Source organism: Lampris incognitus, chromosome 15 (genome assembly GCF_029633865.1).
Source record: "Lampris incognitus isolate fLamInc1 chromosome 15, fLamInc1.hap2, whole genome shotgun sequence".
NCBI lineage: Eukaryota > Metazoa > Chordata > Actinopteri > Lampriformes > Lampridae > Lampris > Lampris incognitus.
The window spans coordinates 40,680,138-40,699,564 of record NC_079225.1 but is presented as its reverse complement, the minus strand read 5'-3'; the positions used below and the strand labels follow the sequence as shown (position 1 = coordinate 40,699,564).

The window sequence follows — 19,427 nt, the reverse complement described above, 5'->3', positions numbered from 1 at the left end:
CTCCGGGTGCTCCGGTTTCCTCCCACAGTCCAAAGACATGTACGTTAGGGTTAATATTCCTGTCTGTGCCCCTGAGCAAGGCAATAGGAAAAAAGAACTGGGAGTTGGTCCCCGGGCGCTGCACTGCGGCTGCCCACTGCACCTAGCTACACAGCCCGGATGGGTTAAATGCAGAGGAGGAATTTACACACAGGGATTTATAAAGTATATCTTAATCTTCCCCGTGGTTGGAGACGCTCTCCATGTGGACATTTTCCACCAGGTAAGATGAACACTGGTGCAGCGGCGAACACGCTCCGTTTCAAATAGTAAAAAGGATTGAAACATGATGCCGAGGCGATGCCTCTGTCGGACAGCTAACGTACCAACTCTACAATCAGTATTGCTTTACAACAGAGGCCCCATATGTTTTGACGTAGTGTGTCATGCATTAGATTGCTTGTGTTAGCTTTGCTCCGGGGATGCCACTTTTACAAGGGGGGGGGGGGGACTGTTTACTGCTGACCTGATGGCACAAAACCGACAACGGCAACTACGCCTTGTTTGTAGTTCCCATTGCCAGAGGGAGGGACAGATCAGAGTAATCGTGGATTTCAGCTTTAAAATTTAACGGGAAACTACATTTTCTGAAGAAGCTTCGAGCACCGTGTAACTTGGGCTCCTGTTTATTGAGTCTGTCTGAGGTTAGTCAGCACCAGGATGACAGGGTCTTTGGCAGGTGGGTCCTTGTGGTCTGCAACTGAAAACACCTTGGTGGTGGTGTGGGTTAGAAAGGAGCTCAGCTCGCGTGGCTTTGCCTTGCAGGTGAACACCCGCAGCAGCTCTTGACGAAAGCCCCGGCTCACCACGCAGTACAGCAAGAAGTTGGTGGTGGAGTTGAGGTTCTGCAGCATGTTGGCGAGGTCACCAGCCACGTTGATGGATAGACTGTAGTCGTTGCGGTTGAAGGAGTCGTTGTTGTACTTTGTGCGCAGGATGCAGTAGGTGACAAAGCGGGGCAGGCTGAGCACCACAAAGGTCACGGACACGGTGCCCAGCAGCAGGATGGTCCTCCTCACCATGCACCTGGTGCTCCTGCCCTGCACGGTATGACACTCCTCCTTCGTGAAGAGTTGGCTGGCGCGGCTCAGGTGAGACCCGATGAGGTAGTTGAAGATGATGACCAAGACGATGGGAATCCCCCCGGAGAGGAAGGTGGTTATCCACACAATGATAGTGGAATAGTTTCCATCACGATAGCGGCATTTGGGCAGCTCAACAATCCCCCCACCTTCCAGGGTGACATTTGCGGCCACCACCTCGTTTATCCAGCCCAAAGGCACCGAGACCAGGTGGGAGACGAGGACGATGGCCACGCAGGTCATCACGGTGACCCGGGTCTGGGAGAAGTGCTGCTTGGCGGCCGTGCTACTGAGGACCAGGTAGCGCTCGAAGGTGAACACCACCACAATCCAGGAGGAGCTGTAGAGGGATCCATACTGGAGGAACGCCAAGATGCCACACCATGGATGGGAGTTCCAAAAGGGCTGGATCACCCAGAAGGTGAGGGTCAGGTCAATAAGGATCACCCACACCAGGTAGAAAGTGTCCACAATAGACAGGCAGCTCAGGTAAATGATGGCCGTGTTCGACATGCCACACTTACGAAAGCAGATCATGTAGAATGTGAAGAGGTTGGCTGTGGTGCAAAGTTGGAAGAAACAAACGAAAGAAAACAGTTGACCTTTGAAGGGAAAAATGAACAATCAACGTGGACCAAAAAAGGGCAAAACCACATAAGATAGCTATAGTTGAGCTCTTGTTATTAAAGCTGCTATGAGGAGTTTTGGATTTTTGTTAAATTTTGCGCACCCCTGTGGACAAAAGCGGTTGTGTTATGCAGGAGGAACACCTTCATTTGACTTAAGCATTGACGCTTATCTCAAAGATCTCCATTCACCCTCTGGTAGCCACTGCATTTGTTTTGAAGAGAAGAGTGAGAGATGTGGTGGGGTTTTGGAAAAACAGCTGTTTGTAAGATATACAGTGACGAGGCAACATATCTCTAATTGTGGCGATGTATCCCGTCTGTGTCCCGTAAATCGTTGTCAGATGTTGCGGTGAATCTGATCTGGAGAAAAACATTAGGAATCATTATGTAGCAAGAGCGAATATTCTCGTTTATGGTCTCCTTTAATTATGTCAGTCACACAGGGCATCAAAGTTAAACCGAGAGACTGATAAATAAGTGGAAAAAACTCCTTGTAGAAGCTTTAAATTGTTTGGGCCAATTTTGCCTTCATCAAGTGAAGATATAGAAAATCTACAGTGAGGATATGCAATAAGGCCTGAGTCTGCATGCTGGTGCTGATTTGATCACATCTGTTGCACTGAAGAGACAAGTGTATCGGCAGCAAAGGATGCAAACCTGGGATACCCATAACACACAGGAAAGGGTAGTAGATCTTCTGAACGGTTATGAAGATGGTGGCGCTGGCTCCCTCCATCGTTTACTTAACGTCAGGCAACAGCGTGCATGGTAATACCTGCAATAAAGCCATTAGGAGAGTGGATGGGATGACACTATCAACACGGAGAGGAGTAGAGAGCAATAGACGGATCGAGGGGTTACATCACACAACTTCCACCCATCCATTATCCAAGCCGCTTATCCCAATCGAGGTTGTGGGATGCTGGAGCCTATCCCAGCAGTCATTGGGCGGCAGCACAACTTTCATTAAGGAAATACACAGCACTTTATTTGAGTTTGTGAGTTTCAAATCAATGCCAAGGCATTAAAATTAATCTGTAATGGTTGAGCGCTGGGTGCTTGTAATGTCAAAGAGAAGAAATTGGAAGTTGTTCAACTGTTGCGTTAAGTTGTCCCAGACCTGAACATATATCTCATTGCCTACTATATTGTTATTCAGACTGATTTAAAAAAAAATCTCATTTACCACATCAAAACCCGGCTGAAGGTGCTTTTGCAGGGTTCCTTCTCCTCAGCCACTGTGTTTCATTCACAGCACCTCGCTGTTGTTGGGTTAACTTACAGCCTGCTCTAACTTGGTATGTGGAGATCAGGAGGATCCTTTTGAGTCATGCTGGCGGAACGAGCGTTTAGCCAGAGAACCCAGCCAGGTTGTTTACCTAATGACTAATAAACCGTAAATGCCATGTCAGCAAAGATCTCCCCACCTTGGGTGTGTCTCACTGGAAAGCCACCAGGCATCACGGAGAACCAGTCGACCAAGTTCTTGTGCAGATGAATGCATTTGCTGCTCCTTTTTGATTCTTAAGTGCAGCTGTTAGCGGCCAGATAGCATGTCCCGAGTCATAATGACCGAGGTGAGAAGGCTAGAAAATGAGCTGTTATCTCGACTGTTGACAGATCGATGGCATATGGCCCTGTGACTAATGGCTGTCTTCTCAGAAATTACATGCACATCAATTCAACAAACATGCTACACTACAAGTGGATTTTAACTTCATACAAGCGCCGCTGTCTCTTTTCATACGACAAATTAAAATGATTTATTACATTTTGTAACGGAGCACCATAACCGTTCAAAGGCCTTACGTTTGTGCAACGCTTAAACTTAAATCTTATGGGCTGAAACTTACGTAAAGCACCTTTTCCTTTTAAGCCCTTTAAGCCTTCTCACCTCGCCTAATTTGTCCTACCTTTTACTTGTGTATTTACTCGTGTATGATAACGAACGAAAGACATTTTCACTAAAACATAACCAAAAATTCAGTTCAAACGCACTCAAGATAATCGAGAGGCATTAATTTTTGCCCTTGCCGCCTCTGCTTTTTCATGCACATCCTGCAGGAGCTCCACAGAAGTAAATAATGTATGAGCTGAGAAGAAACCGAGACGGACTTTGTCAGTCTAATACTGTACAAATTTCAAATCATCGAAATAACAATGAATCAAGTCTTTTTTGGCCTCACACACAGGGCACAGTAAAACATCAACACCATCCATTGGTGGCATTAAAAAGAAAAGAAAATACAGAGCTGAACACACTGGGTCGGTTTTGGACACCGGTGCTCTGATGTGTAATGTAATTGCACTGCATACATAGGCTACTTACACAGAGGTGCATGCCAGCTGGATGTGGATCCCCGGGGAAGGCTGTCTGGCACAGTACTCTCAGTGACGCGACGAAGGATGGGTCAGACAGGGCCGGCTGATGCTCATATAGAGCTCGCCTTGCTCCCAGAGGAGGGGGCGTCTGTAGAGGATGCGCACGGAACCGCCAAGGGTCAACGGAGGCGTTCAGCTCTCCAATGGGACGTCGTCTCGTTTTGACCAAATGGGTCCACCTCAACATCCGATTGAGAAGAACTCAGGTTGAACGGTAATGACGCCCCCCCCCCCGCCCCCCGCCGGGGGACCGGATCGTTGCTAACAAGCAGATAAGACTAAACCAGCGCACGGCGACCACATGAAGCGCAGCAGCAGAATGAGCTCCGATTAACTTCCGGGTCAGCAACATTACACGCAATTGAACGAGCAGATAAGACGGGACTTTAATGATGTTGGTCGGTAGAGGTGATTAGTGCGGTATGCTTTGCTAATCGAAGCATCGCTCGGTCCCTCACTCTCAAAAGAGTAGTTTATTCAAGCGTACTATTAATATTGTAGAGAATTCGGGAGGCAGTCCGAGATACCGTCGCCACATCCGGGACGCGAACCCCTATCTCCCGCTCCGCAAGCGACAACGTTAACGAGTCGACTAAAGGGTCCGTCCAGTTAGCCAAGGACCAACGTGTCTAATTATCCATGCACGTTACAGTATACTTAGTTTAAACTAAAAAAAAATAAGTTAAGTATACTTTGTTTACTTTTTAAGTACTTATCAGAGATACACAAAATTATACTTAAGTATACTGACAAGTGTAACCGGTTATTTTATTGCCCGGTGCGGGATTCGATACGGGTGTACTGCACCACAAGGCGACGTCACTAACCGCTCGGCTAAAGGGTCAGACCGGTTAGCTAGGGACTAACGTGTCTTATTAGTAGTTTACAGTCGTCACCCTCTCCCGGAAGCGCGCCCTCAGGCTTTGTTCTTCCCGCGCTCCGAAGAGACTTCTGAGGATCTGCACACTTCCAGGTCCCACCGCTGCCACCAATGTAACCGGTTATTTTGTTGCCCGGTGCGGGATTCGATACGAGGTGTACTGCACCACAAGGCGACGCCACTAACCGCTCGGCTAAAGGGTCAGACCCGTTGGCTAGGGGCTTCAGGAAGCCTGTTCCAGTTCTCCCCTGAACTAGCGTGCAGCTTTCACAGCAGTTTTCAGGAATCATCAGGAATCATCAGGAATCATCAGGAACACTTCATCCCCGCACTCCACACGACGACACCAAAAACAGTCAACGCTCAGCCGCCGCCAGACCGCGCTCGATGTCGCCGGAGCTGCCGGTCCGCATGGGCTAGCTGCTAGCAGTTAGCTTAGCCCGCCCCGCTTCTGCGTCATGTCAGACCGCCCTCGGTGTTGCCTCTTCGGGCACAACTCCGGGCAGGGCCGCGGTCCCCGGGCCCACAGGACGCGGCAGACTCTCCCAGCCCATCCGGCGCCAGCTCTCCCACAGCCATCAAACGGAAGACGCGGATGGACGTGGACAAAGGCGCTGCAATGGACGGTACTGGGTGACGTAAGTTAGCGCCGCCATCTTTCCGCAACGGAAGCGGGGGGGGGGGGGGTCATCGGGACAACGGAAATATTTCATTACATTTCCCGTACAGAAAAGATGGTATACTTGAAGTTTATTTTATAAAGTAAACTTCAAGTAAACTTCAAGTATATGTACTAGTACTGTAAACTACTAATAAGACACGTTAGCCCCTAGCTAACAGGTCTGACCCTTTAGCCGAGCGGTCAGTGACGTCACCTTGTGGTGCAGTACACCCCATATCGAATCCCGCACCGGGCAAGAAAATAACCGGTTACAGAAATGTCAGAACCAATACACAAGGATGACATGGTGGCGGATGTGGTTTTGGGACGGAGGTGGACACAGAGGACTCTCCCAGAGAGGAGTCTACACTGATGAGAGGAAACAGGGAGGGACTGTGTTGTTGCACAGCTGCGGCAGAACAAGGAGTGTTCAGGACAACAAAAAGGCCCGACGGGGAACCTTTGACTCTTCCGCCGGTATCGATCCGGGAATCAAATAACAGAAGGACAAACAGCCGGAGGAGGGCTGTAACATTTCCGGTCACCGGATGTTGACCCGTGGCTCAACAATATGGCGTCGGAGGTGTCGAAATTGCATAACAAACCATCTCATTTCCCTGGGAAAAAACAACGCTAAACTCTCACCGAGGCTTCATCGAACAAGACACTCTGATGCCACTTTGTAAATGATCGTTAGGAAGAAGAAGATGAGCTGATGAGGAAAATAAACAAACAAAAACAACATTATGTAGTTTTTTTTGATAAAGTACCAAAAACAATACCTGCAGAAGAAACACACTGTACGCCCAGCATGCCTGTCTTAACCGGTTATAAACAAGCCGAGTTAAAAAAAAAAAGTTTTATAAAAAGTCCAACTGAAATTGAAACAGTATTTTTCGAACGTCACGTATAACTTGAATCATCGTCCATTTTGTACCGTGTCTCTCTGTGATGAAACTCAACTTTCCATTTGTCTCTTTAAATGAGCTCCTTAGTTCCGCTTCTCTCAGCCCATATTTTTACCTGACGCTCATTTACATTCAGCCAATCAGACCAAATCATCGCAAGATGAAACTCCGCCCACTCTGACCACCAACCCTTGCTGGTACTCGTCACTCAAAGGTCAGCTCATGAATATTAATAAAGACTAGTCCACGCCCCCAGTTTTTGAGACAACTACCAACAGTTTTATATGATGGCGACCGTCTCCTTACGCCCTACTCAAACTTTTTGGACATAAAAAGTGAAATCTGATTACTGAGCAGGTTTTACCTCAAGAAAAAGAAGAAGAAGAAGAGGAGCTGTGATTTTAGTGAAAACAAGCTGGTGGCATGGGTCAAGCTTGTATCTCAGGAGTGCCCCACGAAACGTGGATTTTGTACAGCAGAAACCAACCCCATGCTGATTTTTCCCCTTTGTTAAGTGGTCAAACTTTGCTTCTCCCATGCCGTAAATCTTGACGTACTTTTGAGTTTAGATATTCCCGTTTAAGCACATTCAGACACTCCGTCACGTCCTGAAGGACATTGTTACGGGACCTCTCATCGCTCCAAAGTGTTTATGTACCATAAAACACAGGGTTTATGCCCTCTGTGTTCTCTATGGAGCATCTCGGGGTCAAACTCCATGGCTGTCATCAGTTTGGATCCACAGCCACTGCTCGTTTATCTGGTGCCCGAACCGAATGTCTTGAGTTTCTCATGCCTGTGTCTGTGTGTGTCAGCTGTAGGTTTGATTTCCATGGTGGTAACACCATGGGACTTTGTTTCTGTCTGGCAACCGTCTCCCACTTTACTGCAGGTCTTACGCATCACTTACATCACCTCCTGGACTGCTTTATGGCTCCTCACTAACCACCATTCAACAGTCTGATCAGCCCCCCCCCCCACACACACACAGTTCATTTATTGTAAAGACAGTGCATGTAGAGAAGAAGTGTCTTGGAAAGAGTGAAAAATGTTTATTGTCCTTTTTGGATTTCAAACGCCAAATCATCAAATTAACAAAACAGAAATGTTAAAAAAATGGAAATGAAAGATATAAACATGGGTGCATTACTGACACTGAAAAAGGAAGTCCAAAAGCCATCTGTCACGAGACCGTACGCTACAGGGCCCGGTGTGTGGATCAGGGGTTGGGATCTGTTCCAGCTGCAATCCAGTCAATCCAGTACGCAGATGAGTCGTTTGTATTCAAACCTTCCGGAATATGCCGCCACAGAAGCGCTCCACACAAATTCAGACTTGATTCGAGACGCCAGAACCCTATCGCTTCGTTTGCGAACCACAGTTTCAGTTTTGAAGCGAGTGATGTGAAACAGGGGAAAGACCCCCGACCCCGCCCTGCAGATACGGTACCGCGCATCCAACCGTTTTGAAGACTGGTCACGTTAAAAAGGTTAAAGAAAAACACGTTCTGTAAAAACCAAAGACTTGGAACACTTAAAAGAATGATAACTTTTGTCAGTAAAACATAAAAACAAGAAATCGCTCAAAAGGAGGTGGTCCAAAGGATTTTGGAGGCAGGGCTGTGTTTTAAGTCTTAGTTAAGGAGAAAGGGGGGGGGGTTACTGAGGTTTTTGAGATAGGGACTGAGATAGGGAAGAGGTCATCATCCATTGTATAGAGTGGGAAAACCTGAAGCCAACCCCCCCCCCCCCCCCCCAAAACATCTCTACAAGGCGTGAAGTCAACAAGAAGAAGCCTCGGAAGGACTCGTTCGAACTAAACTCTGTATACAAGTCAAAATAAGACGTACATGCATGAACTAGATCCCACGTCCGTCTGGTGCACACTACAAGCATAACTCTGCAAGAAAGGAAGAAATCTGGAATTTGTATCGGCATGGCAGCGCTGTGTTCGAAAATACTGTTCTTACACACTTGGCTGTCAAATTACAAAATGAAACAGGCAATTGTCTTTGTTAAACCTTGTTTCATACACGTAATATTGCCTAACATAGCAGTCTGATGAGGACAAAGCTTTTTTCCCCCCAACATGGGATAGGCCAAAAAGGAGATCACATTAGGTTCAGATCACGAGGGGCTCTGCGAAACAAATGTGGAGCCGCTTCATGTTTTCCAGAAGACGCTGATCCAAGTGCACAAGGCGTTAAAATGAGGGGTTAAAGGAAAACTCCGGTATTTTCTAACCCAAACCCTAGTCTCCCATCGTTAGGATTCAAACCAAGTGATAGATAGCAGAATTTTAGAAACAGAAATTATAAATGACACCCACTGAAATAACTTTTCTTTTGGGGTACTAACAGACTCGGAATGCTACGATATAAATCATGTGACTCTGTAGATCTCAATCCATTTCTAACCCGTAGCGGACGTCTGAATCAGTAATCCTGTTGGAGGGAGACGACAGTGGAATTGTGAAGTTTGAGAGATGTGCATTAAAGAACATGTTAAAACTGTCTGACTGTCTCTTCATGATGGCAAGCGTTTCCAGAAACTTCTCACAACCATACTGAATCCGTTAGTGCCAAAAGAAACCGTTTTTAATGGAGGCGTTATATTGCAGCCTGGTGCACAGCAGTTGGTGGATGCTAGCTTGCTCATTAATGAATCAGTTTAAAAGATTGTGCTGCCCATTGTTAGGTTTGACCCCTAATGACAGGAAACCAGGGTTCAGGTTAAATAATACCAGTGTTTTCCTATTACGGTCCCTTTAGGCCACTGCTGTTGCTCGTGTACGACTGCTGTGGGTTTTCCTATAAACCGGCTGTGGGTGAGTCCTGACGCCAGATTAAATACTCCAGGACACGGGGTTGTGAACTGGGTGTCCGCCTCAGGCCTGTTCCATGCCTCAATCGAAGTGCTAAGCCCAACCACGGATAATGTCGGCGAGCTTCTTTCTGACATCCAGATTGGTGGGGGTCAGCATTCCAAATTGTCTGTAACTTTCTGAAACCGACATCCCGTCCACGCCCGCTCTCCGCTGTGATTGGCCAGGCGTGAAAATGGGCGGGGTTTCAAGTAGTCCGCAAACTCTTATCTGTTCGTTCTTCCCACAACTACTTCCGCCGCCATGTTGACTGCTCACTGCCAACTACGAACGGCTTCAGGGAAAGACTCCCGAGTGCTAGCCTTCATCTGCGGTTCTTTGATTAACTGGGGTCAAAGTTACAAAGACTTCCAGTTTATAATCCCACCCCTCTCTATGATGGACAGCTACTCACCCCATGTTCGAGTTTTACCGTTTGGAGAAGGTTGGAGTGACTTTGCTGTGGCCGGTCGGTCGTATGAAGTAGTTGGCTCGAAGCATGCACGTGAAACTGCAGATAGAGAGAATTAAAATGAACATGTAGTCGGAAGTGGGATGTGGCGGTTCTGGGAAACCGCAAATTGCTGTTGAGGCTTCTGGAGGCGTCATGGGCCTTATTCAACAAAACATCTCACATCCAAGCTAGGACTCTACAGGACACTTGTGCTGACGTTGAAAAAAAGACGGCATAGTGACATCATATCCTCTTAGCGATTATTAAATGAAGAGCTGATGTTTAAGTAATATGTCCGGTGGAGAATTTCTTGCTTTTTATCAAAACCGAGAACAAAAATATATAGAGCGGTAGTCCGATTCGATCTCTAGAAAATAATGTAAGAGCTGTAAAACAGTTACAGGCTGGCGGCGTCTGTTACCACCCAGATGTTTATCGGAGGTGGTGCTCTTCCTCCATTTCTTTACAACGGCCGCCCTCGTTATCACCAACGTCATTACCATCATCATAATTACTGTCGTCATTTTTGTGCAGGAGAAAATAAGTAGAAATTCTTTAACAGAAGCAAACGGAGAGACAAAATCTAAAACAAGCTGTTCTTATTTACACCAAATACAAGCTTGACATTGCATCATGACAACCCTCGCCAACTCCTGGTTCACCCTCCGTGTCCTCTGAACCAACCCCTCCGACTTCTCAATTTGAAGGCGTTCCATCCAGACGGTGATCTCATACACATACAAACACACACACACACACACACACACACACACACACACACACACACGTCACCTCCCTTCGTATCTCATTCGCAGAGTCTCTATCTCGAAATTGGCCGCAGAGAGCGTGTTGGAGGCAGATGGTTGACGAAAGGGCGGTGTTCGGGGAAGGGTGGGGGAATTTAAATGCTCAGTGGAGCCGACGAAGCTGTACAGGTCCCTAAAGGAAGGCTGGCCGGGGAAGGCTCCAGAGTTTACGATCCCCTGGTTTAGCCAGTCCTGTCTCCGTCCAGGCCTCACTGGGGCCTGGCACTGGCCCCAGAGGGCTCACAGGTTGTCCCCTGGCTGGTATTGAGGCTCAGTCGCAGTGAAATAGTCCTCCAAGAAAGCCTGCAGGTACTCGAAGGTGGGCCTCTCCTCCGCGTCCTTCTTCCAGCACTGGACCATCAGCTCATGGAGGGAGATGGGACAGTCCTGAGGGCAAGGCATCCTGTAGCCTCGCTCCACCTGCTCCAGCACCTCCCGGTTGTTCATACCTGGGCGACAATCAATCAATCAATCACACACACACACAAACACACACACAAAGTGCATGCACAGAGGGCTTTTAAACCAATGAATCTGACAGTTTGTCAGAGAGGAAATGCTTTCATTCAGTGCCAATGACCTTCAACACAAACAGATACAGATCCTTGAAATCCCGCCGCTGTTTATCCGCTCTTAAGAGCGGAGGTTCTCCGTCTCTCTTTCCTGTCTGAAGGAGAGGCCTCGCTGCACCACCGAGGAACCAGCGGAGGCCTCGGAGAGTCACTCAGACATCTGTCGGCGTGACGCTCTCATCCCTGTTACTAGGCCCCCATTGCGTGCTAACCTCCATCACCTTCTCCCTCGCACAAACCAACCCACCAGGCCCATCTGGACAAACATGTGTTTCCCCTCCCTTTTTGACCCCGAGCTGCTGAATACGCTCAGTGTTACTGCCTACTCTCTCTCGCTCTCTCTCTCCCTCAGATTAAGGCCTATATCAGATTCTGGCAGAGGAGAGAAGGTTACTCAACCATGAAATATCCATTTACTTGAAATAAACAGCAGGAGTAGATGCCCGTTGTCATAGAAATTGCACATTTTCCTATTCTGCGTTTCAAACTCTTGTTTTTTATTACAACAGTAGTCTGGCTCTCATTAAAAAAGTCTCCCCATCGAGTTCAGGCAAAAAATTACATCTATTTAACGCCCTACTCCTGGTTCCATTTAAACCACCCTCCTCGTCCTCCTCACCTGGGTAGGGTACCCGACCCTTGGTGACCAGCTCGGTGAGCAGAATGCCGAATGACCAAACATCAGACTTGATGGTGAACTTCCCGTACAGTGCGGCTTCCGGGGCGGTCCACTTGATGGGGAACTTGGCACCTGCGGCGAGGTGTGGGGTCGGGGGGAGCAGGAAGAAAGGTATAAATGAATGATCTCAGCGTCACAGGAAGTGGATGGTAGAATGCGATACAGGCTTTGGGACGTGGGGATTTAAGGAATGGGCAAATCATCCGCTCTCTCTCCTATCTCAGGCAGCAGGACGGCCTTAAGGCCGCTGGATCAAATCCGTGCAGGCAGTGCCGTTTACACTTTTTTGGGGGGCCCTATTGCCAAGTCTTTTTGGGGGCCCACCCCCTGAGTTAAAGGGAAACGATCGCGATTTTTTTGGGGGGGATTCCCCCCCCCCCTCTTCCCGATTTCCTCTATTCTTGCATGTTTTTCACACAATTGTTTCAGATCTTCATACAAAATGTCATATAAGACCAAGAGAACCCAAGCAAGCACAAAATTCACTTTTTGAATGATAATCTAATTTTATTCATTAAAAAAAAAAAGGTATCCAAAACCAACTGACCCTGTGGGAAAAAAGTAATTACCCCTTAGTTACTCAATCTACCAATTAACCAGATTTAACTGATCATTGGCTTCAGTTAGGGCAGACACACCCTGGCCTGATTACTACCAGCCCTGTTGAATCTAAACATGACTCATTTATAACCTCACCATCCATGTGAAGTACACTACAAGGTCTCAACCAGCGGCACACTATGCCGCCATCAAAAGAAACAAAGGAAGAGATGAGAAAAAAGTTGTTGAGATATAGCAGTCTGGAAAGGGTTACAACGTCATTTCTAAGGCTCTGGGACTCCAGAGAACACCAGCGAGAGCCATTTTCTCCAAATGAAGATAACCGGGAACAGTGGTGAATCCTTCAGGAGTGGCCGGCCTACCAAAATTCCCCCAAGGATGCAGCGACAACTCATCCAGGAAATCACAAAAACATTCAGGGCAACCTCTGAAGAACTGCGGGCCTCTCTAGCCTCAGCTCAGGTCATCGTCCATGATGCGACAATAAGAAAGAGACTGGGGCAAAAACGCAATTCATGGGAGAGTTGCAAGACGCAAACCACTGCTAACTAGAAGAAACATTAGTGCTCGTCTCACATTTGCAAAGCACACTGATGAGCCCCAAGCCTTCTGGGGTAACGTTCTGTGGACAGACGAGTCCGAAGTGGAACTTTATGGAAGACACGGGTCCCGTTATGTTTGGCGTAAATCAATCAATCAAGTTGCCTTTTATATAGCGCTTTTCTAGCCGCAACAGCCACTCAAAGCGCTTTACAATTAATTCACCAATGATACCACAGCTTATCCCACTGAAAGCTCAATAAACATCCATTTTATAAAATATCTGAACATGAACGCCAAGTGCAGTGTAGTATTTCGTCACAGTGGCTGGCCTCACCGGAGTTTCAAACACTTATAACTTGACAGAAATTGCCTCCCTCACATTCACAGCTGGGATTCTGATAAAAGAACAGCTTATTTGTGTCTATATATGGAAATATTCATGATTTTAGGACTGCTTTATGGCGTTTCATACCAGGTAAGGTTTAATTCGTGGCAACACAGGAAGAGATCTCCAGCACAAAGGAAATGGCTCCTGCACACAGCACAAATAACCTTAAAATGTGCTGCCAGCGTCCCTCTGCTGGGAACAACATGTAATTACATCTCTAAATGACTGGGTTTTAGTAGCCTATTATTTCATATGGGATACACCCTCCCCCCCATGACTCTGCATGAGTCCCTTCATGCGCTGATCTATCGTCCAGTCGAAAAGACTTAATAGAGGGGAACCTAGTCGCCAATGGTGTCAGGTGCTTGATTAAAGCTGTCTAACGCAACATTTCACAATAAGAACGTCATACCAACAGTCAAACATGCTGGTGGTAGTGCGATGGTGTGGGGACGCTTTGCTGCCCCAGGACCTGGAAGACTTGCCATCATTGAAGGAGCCATGAATTCTGCTCTCTGCCAGAACATTCTGAGGGAGAACGTCTGGTCATCAGTCTGTGATCTGAAGCTGAAGTGTAATTGGGTTGTGCAGCAGGACAATGATCCAAAACACAAGAGTAAGTCCACCTCAGAATGGCTCAAAAGAAACATAATGAAGGTTTTCAAGCGGCCTAGTCCAAGTCCTGACTTGAACCCCATTGAGATATTGAAACGAGCAGTTCATGCTGGAAAACCCTCCAATGTTGCTGAATTACAGCAATTCTGCAAAGAAGAGTGGGTCAAAATTCCTTCACAGTGATGTGAACGACTGATCTCCAATTATAGGAAGTGTTTGGTTGCAGTTGTTGCTGCTAAAGGTGGCGCAACCGGTTATTAAGTTCAGGGGGGGCAATTACTTTTTCATATGGGTGATATGGGTGTTGGACAACCTTTTTCCTTCCACAAATGAAATGATCATTTAAAAACTGCATTTTGTGTTTACTTGGGTTGTTCTGGTCTTATTGCATTTTATATGAAAATCTGAAATCATTCAGCATGACAAATATGCTAAAATAGAGGACATCAGGAAGGGGGCAAATGCTTTTCCACGGCACTGTATGCTGTAAAATTTTTGAAATGCTCTAACTCCTTTTGAGTGGCTCTCTCTCTCTCTCTCTCTGTGTTTCTTGCTCTCTCTCCAGAGGGGTGCTAGTGTCTGAAGAAAATGGTACTTGTACTTAGTGCTGCTGTACAAGTTGTTGTTGCTGTACCGCTTGGTTGAGCCATTTTGAAAACAGCAGTTATTAAAACGGGAAACCTGAGGAGATCAAGAAAAGAACAGCCCAGAGGCAACTATTTGTACGTTTCTCTCCTTCTAACAGGCAGGGGGTGCCTGACGTTGTTTAATTCAGACAGACCGAGAGTGAAAACATGCTTGGCGGTGCCTCTTGAATGTGGCTTAACTGGCGACCATTTGGTAGGAATTAAATTTGTGGCCTGTTGAGATAACTCCCTCCATTACCTAATGCAAATGTGTGTGTGCATGCGTGCGATTATGTAGGTTTGTGTTTGTGTCTACGTTTGCGTGTGTTTGTGTGTGTAAGAGGGACAGTGTATTATTCAGTCTGTGTGTAGGTGCACTTACATGTATATATATATATATATATATATATATGTGTGTGTGTGTGTGTGTATGTATCAGGAAGTGAATGCATGTTGCACAAAAATGAGTGCACTGCACATTGTTTGCACAGTATGTGAGCATGTATTTATGTGCATATTTGTGTGTATGTGAATGTGTGAGTGTGTGTGTTTTGTGTGTGTGAGACAGCAGAGGCATGTCAATGCACTGCACATTATTGTGTGTATCCGTATTCACATGGGTACATGTTTATTATGTTCATACATTTATGAGAGAGCAGTTCTGTTTTTTTTGGATTTTCCCCCTTTTTTCCCCCCCGAGCGTACTTGGCCACTTACCCCACTCTTCTGAGCCGTCCCGGTCGCTGCTCCACCCCCCTCTGCCGATCCGGGGAGGCTGCAGACTACCACATGCCTCCTCCCATACATGTGGAGTCACCAGCCGCTTCTTTTTCACCTGACAGAGAGGAGTTTCGCCAGGGGGTGATAGCGCATGGGAGGATCACGCTATTCCCCCCAGTTCCCCCTCCCCCCTGAACAGGTGCCCCGACCGGCCAGAGGAGGCGCTAGTGCAGCGACCAGGACACATACCCACATCCGGCTTCCCCCCCGCAGACACGGCCAATTGTGTGTGTAGGGACGCCCGACCAAGCCGGAGGTCACCTGTGTGTGTATGTGTATGAAGTAGGAAGGTACACCTCACCTTGCCGGGCTGTGTATTCGTTATCTTCGATCAGCCTGGCAAGTCCAAAGTCGGCGATCTTGCACACCAGGTTATCTCCCACCAGGATGTTGGCAGAGCGCAGGTCTCTGTGGATGTAGTTCATCCTCTCGATGTATGCCATGCCTGCTGCCACCTAGTTACAGTGTGGGGAAAGTTACTATTGAAACGTAACCCGTTACCGAGTAACCTGACTAGGTAATGTAATTATTTTGATTCCTGCAAGTAATGTAAAGTAACTAAATCACTGTTGGATTACTTTGGACCCCCCCCCTTTTCTCCCCAATTGTATTCGGCCAATTACCCCACTCTTCCGAGCCGTCCCGGTCGCTGCTCCACCCCCTCTGCTGATCCGGGGAGGGCTGCAGACTACCACATGCCTCCTCCAATACATGTGGAGTCGCCAGCCGCTTCTTTTCACCTGACAGTGAGGAGTTTCACCAGGGGGTAGTGGCACGTGGGAGGATCACGCTATTCCCCCAAGTTCCCTCTCCCCCCTGAACAGGCGCCCCGACCAACCAGAGGCGGTGCTAGTGCAGTGACCAGGACACATACCCACATCCGGCTTCCCACCCGCAGACACGGCCAATCTGTCTGTAAGGACGCCCGACCAAGCTGGAGGCAACATGGGGATTTGAACCGGCATCCCCGTGTTGGTAGGCAACGGAACAGACTGCCACGCCACCCGGACGCCCCATTGATCTCAACATTTTAATGAAAAGTACATCTGCCAAATATTGTTGCTGCAATATGATAACAGACAAAACATCTCATTCAACAACACATTAACAGAACTTCTTTTGTTTGCAGGTCTTAAAAAGTCTTCAGAGACCATGACTACCTGATATTCCTTCAAATTTGCTTAATTCAAACAGAACAATCTGTTTTTTCAGGGGACCTGATATTTCTATCTGCGTGACTACATCGGATGGATGAGTGATGGCTGATTGTTGCCAAACCTAACAGCCGACAAGAGAGATGAACCAGTCCTGACTTTGTGAAACGCCGTGTTTGAGTTTCAGGTTAATGTCATAATCTCTCCCTGATGCCGTATACCTGAGCGGCCATATCCACCAGGTTGGGAAGCTTCAGTGCTCGACCTTCTCCATCCTTCAAGAAGTCCAGCAGGCTTCCTAAAACACACCAGAGAGGTTTCTGCTATTAAGATCACATCACACACCAAGTCGGAATTTTTCCTTTGCTTTTTTTTTTTTTTGTGTCCGTCATCGTGGTCCAATTCTAGAAAAAAATCTGTGAGAGTTTAGTGACAGATGCCAAAAATCACAAGTCTGCAGTGGGCTGGCAATGAGTTGTTTGTTAGACTTGGATTGCCATACATCTGGTTAGTTCTCATTATGCAGCTGCAGTCAAAACAGCAGTGAATACTACTACTACTACTACAGCCAATTTAATATGCGGCTTGGTCGGGCGTCCCTACAGACACAATTGGCTGGGTCTGCTTGCAGGAAGCCGGATGTGGGTGTGTGTCCTGGTCGCTGCCTAGCGCCTCCTCTAGTCGGTCAGGGCGCCTGTTCGGTGGGGGAGAAGGAACTGGGGGGAATAGTGTGATCCCCCCATGCAGTACGTCCCTCTGGTGAAACTCCTCACTGTCAGGTGAAAAGAAGTGGCTGGCGACTCCATATGTATCGGAGGAGGCATGTGGTAGTCTGCAGCCCTCCCTGATCGGCTGAGGGGGTGGAGCAGCGACCGGTACGGCTTGGAAGAGTGGGGTAATTGGCCAAAATTTGATCGGGGAGAAAAAAAAGGGAATATATACATATATATATATATATATATATAATGTTGATACGCTTTATTTGTATTACTCTTTTTCCTCCCTAATTGTATCCAGCCAATTACCCCACTCTTCTGAGCCGTCCCGGTCGCTGCTCCACCCCCTCTGCCGATCCTGGGAGGGCTGCAGACTACCACATGCCTCCTCCCATACACGTGGAGTCGCCAGCCGCTTCTTTTCACCTGACAGTGAGGCGTTTCACCAGGGGGATGTAGCGCATGGGAGGATCACGCCATTCCCCCCAGTCCCTCCCCCCAAACAGGCGCCCCGACTGACCCACAGACACGGCCAATTGTTTCTGTAGGGACGCCAGACCAAGCCGGAGGTAACACGGGGATTCGAACTGGCGATCCCCGTGTTGGTGGGCAACGGAATAGACCGTGTGCTGCAACTTACGTCCTCTTTGTTCACATCACGTCAAAGTCAATGAAAAGATTTAGTAGCTAGTCATGTTTTGGTGTAACTGGTGACTCAGACTGTCCTATCTGTCCGATCTGTCCCATCTGTCCTATTTATCCCATCTGTCCCATCTGTCCCATCTGTCCTATCTATCCTATCTGTCCCATCTGTCCCATATGTCCTATTTATCCTATCTGTCCCATCTGTCCCATATGTCCTATCTATCCTATCTGTCCCATCTGTCCCATATGTCCTATCTATCCTATTTATCCCATCTGTCCCATCTGTCCCATATGTCCTATCTGTCCCATCTGTCCCATCTGTCCTATCCGTCCTATCTGAAGCTCGGCAGGTCGGTGCTGGAGCGTCGATAACAGATAACAGAACGTAGATAATATGAATCAACATGAATTGACTTCTAATAACGCCACGTTGATGAGCTCTAAGAAGAAACGCGTTTCTCTTCAAAGCATGTTTGTGTTGGAAGTCCACAGGCTGACCTGGATGGGGCAGTCCCGTCATTTTCAAAACACAACGATGCAAATCCAAGTCTGTTCTCCCTCTCTCTTTGTTTTAAGTGTGTGCGTGGCTCTTTCATGTGGGATTCCTAAATCCCGGCGCCTTGGAGGACTGTTTTGTTTGGTAGGCCTTAATTGTTACCACACCAAACATAAAAAAAACAACAACAACAGCATACCAGAGCAAAACAGACCCAAATGAAACAATTACACTTGTGCCAAAAATACACACATTTGATTGTTTTGAGCAAACAACTGTGCAAGCTGATGGTTGCAGAATGTTATTAGCTGTACCCTCCAAACATTTTGGCCGGCATGGGTGTGTTCCCGTTTGTTCTCCTGCCTTTGCAGTGTGTGTGTGTGCAGTATTGATGCAGGCTATGCTTTTGCACTCAATATGATCCAGTTAGCATTTGAAACATGTACTTGAGTGTGTGTGTGTGTGTGTAATTGTGTGGGCGTGTTTTTTTAGCTTGATTTTGATATACTATATTCATCCCTGGGGGAGAACTTCTGCTCTGCATTTAACCCATCCTAGCTGTGTAGCTCGGACCAGTGGGCAGTCGCCGTGCAGCACCCGGGGACCAACTCCAGTTGGTCTTGCCACGCCTCGGTCAGGGCACAGACAGGAGTATTAACCCTGACATGCATGTCTCTTTTTTTTTTTGATGGTGGGGGAAACCGGAGCACCCGAAGAAAACCCACCGCAGTCAGGGGGAGAACATGCAAACTCCACACAGAGGACGACCTGGGACGACCCCCGAGGTTGGACAACCCCCGGGTTCGAACCCTGGACCTTCTTGCTGTGAGGATACAGTGCTAACCACCGCGCCGCCCGTATTGTCAGTATCTCTACTAGGCTTTAGCCTTTGCTGTCTGCAATGGAAAAGTGTGTACCCAGTAACCTGCATTCCCATTTTGTATCCCAG

The 19,427-nt window shown here is 47.5% G+C and overlaps 2 protein-coding genes across 5 annotated transcripts in view; both read right to left on the bottom strand.

The window, feature by feature from the left end:
• Positions 1–665: 665 nt before the first annotated feature.
• LOC130124693 (probable G-protein coupled receptor 139) lies at positions 666–2,486 on the bottom strand. Its single transcript, XM_056294015.1, has 2 exons — positions 2,408–2,486; positions 666–1,678 (listed from the first exon to the last, which is right to left on the bottom strand). Exons 1-2 carry the CDS (start codon positions 2,484–2,486, stop codon positions 666–668), a joined length of 1,092 nt encoding a protein of 363 aa, XP_056149990.1.
• Positions 2,487–9,030: 6,544 nt separating this feature from the next.
• fynb (FYN proto-oncogene, Src family tyrosine kinase b) overlaps positions 9,031–19,427 on the bottom strand; it is a 102,405-nt gene continuing 92,008 nt past the window's right edge. For all 4 annotated transcript variants that reach the window (XM_056295137.1, XM_056295138.1, XM_056295139.1 and 1 more), the window contains 4 exons: positions 16,843–16,919; positions 15,769–15,922; positions 11,895–12,026; positions 9,031–11,152 (listed from right to left, as the gene is read on the bottom strand). In XM_056295137.1, coding sequence (XP_056151112.1) covers positions 10,944–11,152; positions 11,895–12,026; positions 15,769–15,922; positions 16,843–16,919 — 572 coding nt within the window. In that variant the 3' untranslated portion in view covers positions 9,031–10,943. The remainder of the gene's footprint in view (positions 11,153–11,894; positions 12,027–15,768; positions 15,923–16,842; positions 16,920–19,427) is intronic.

Coding starts and splice junctions, on each gene's coding strand:
- LOC130124693 (XM_056294015.1), bottom strand. CDS start 2,486: ATGGAGGGAGCCAGCGCCACCATCTTCATAACCGTTCAGAAGATCTAC. Junction 1,679..2,407: donor GTGTGTTATGGGTATCCCAG/GTTTGCATCCTT, acceptor TTTGCACCACAG/CCAACCTCTTCACATTCTAC.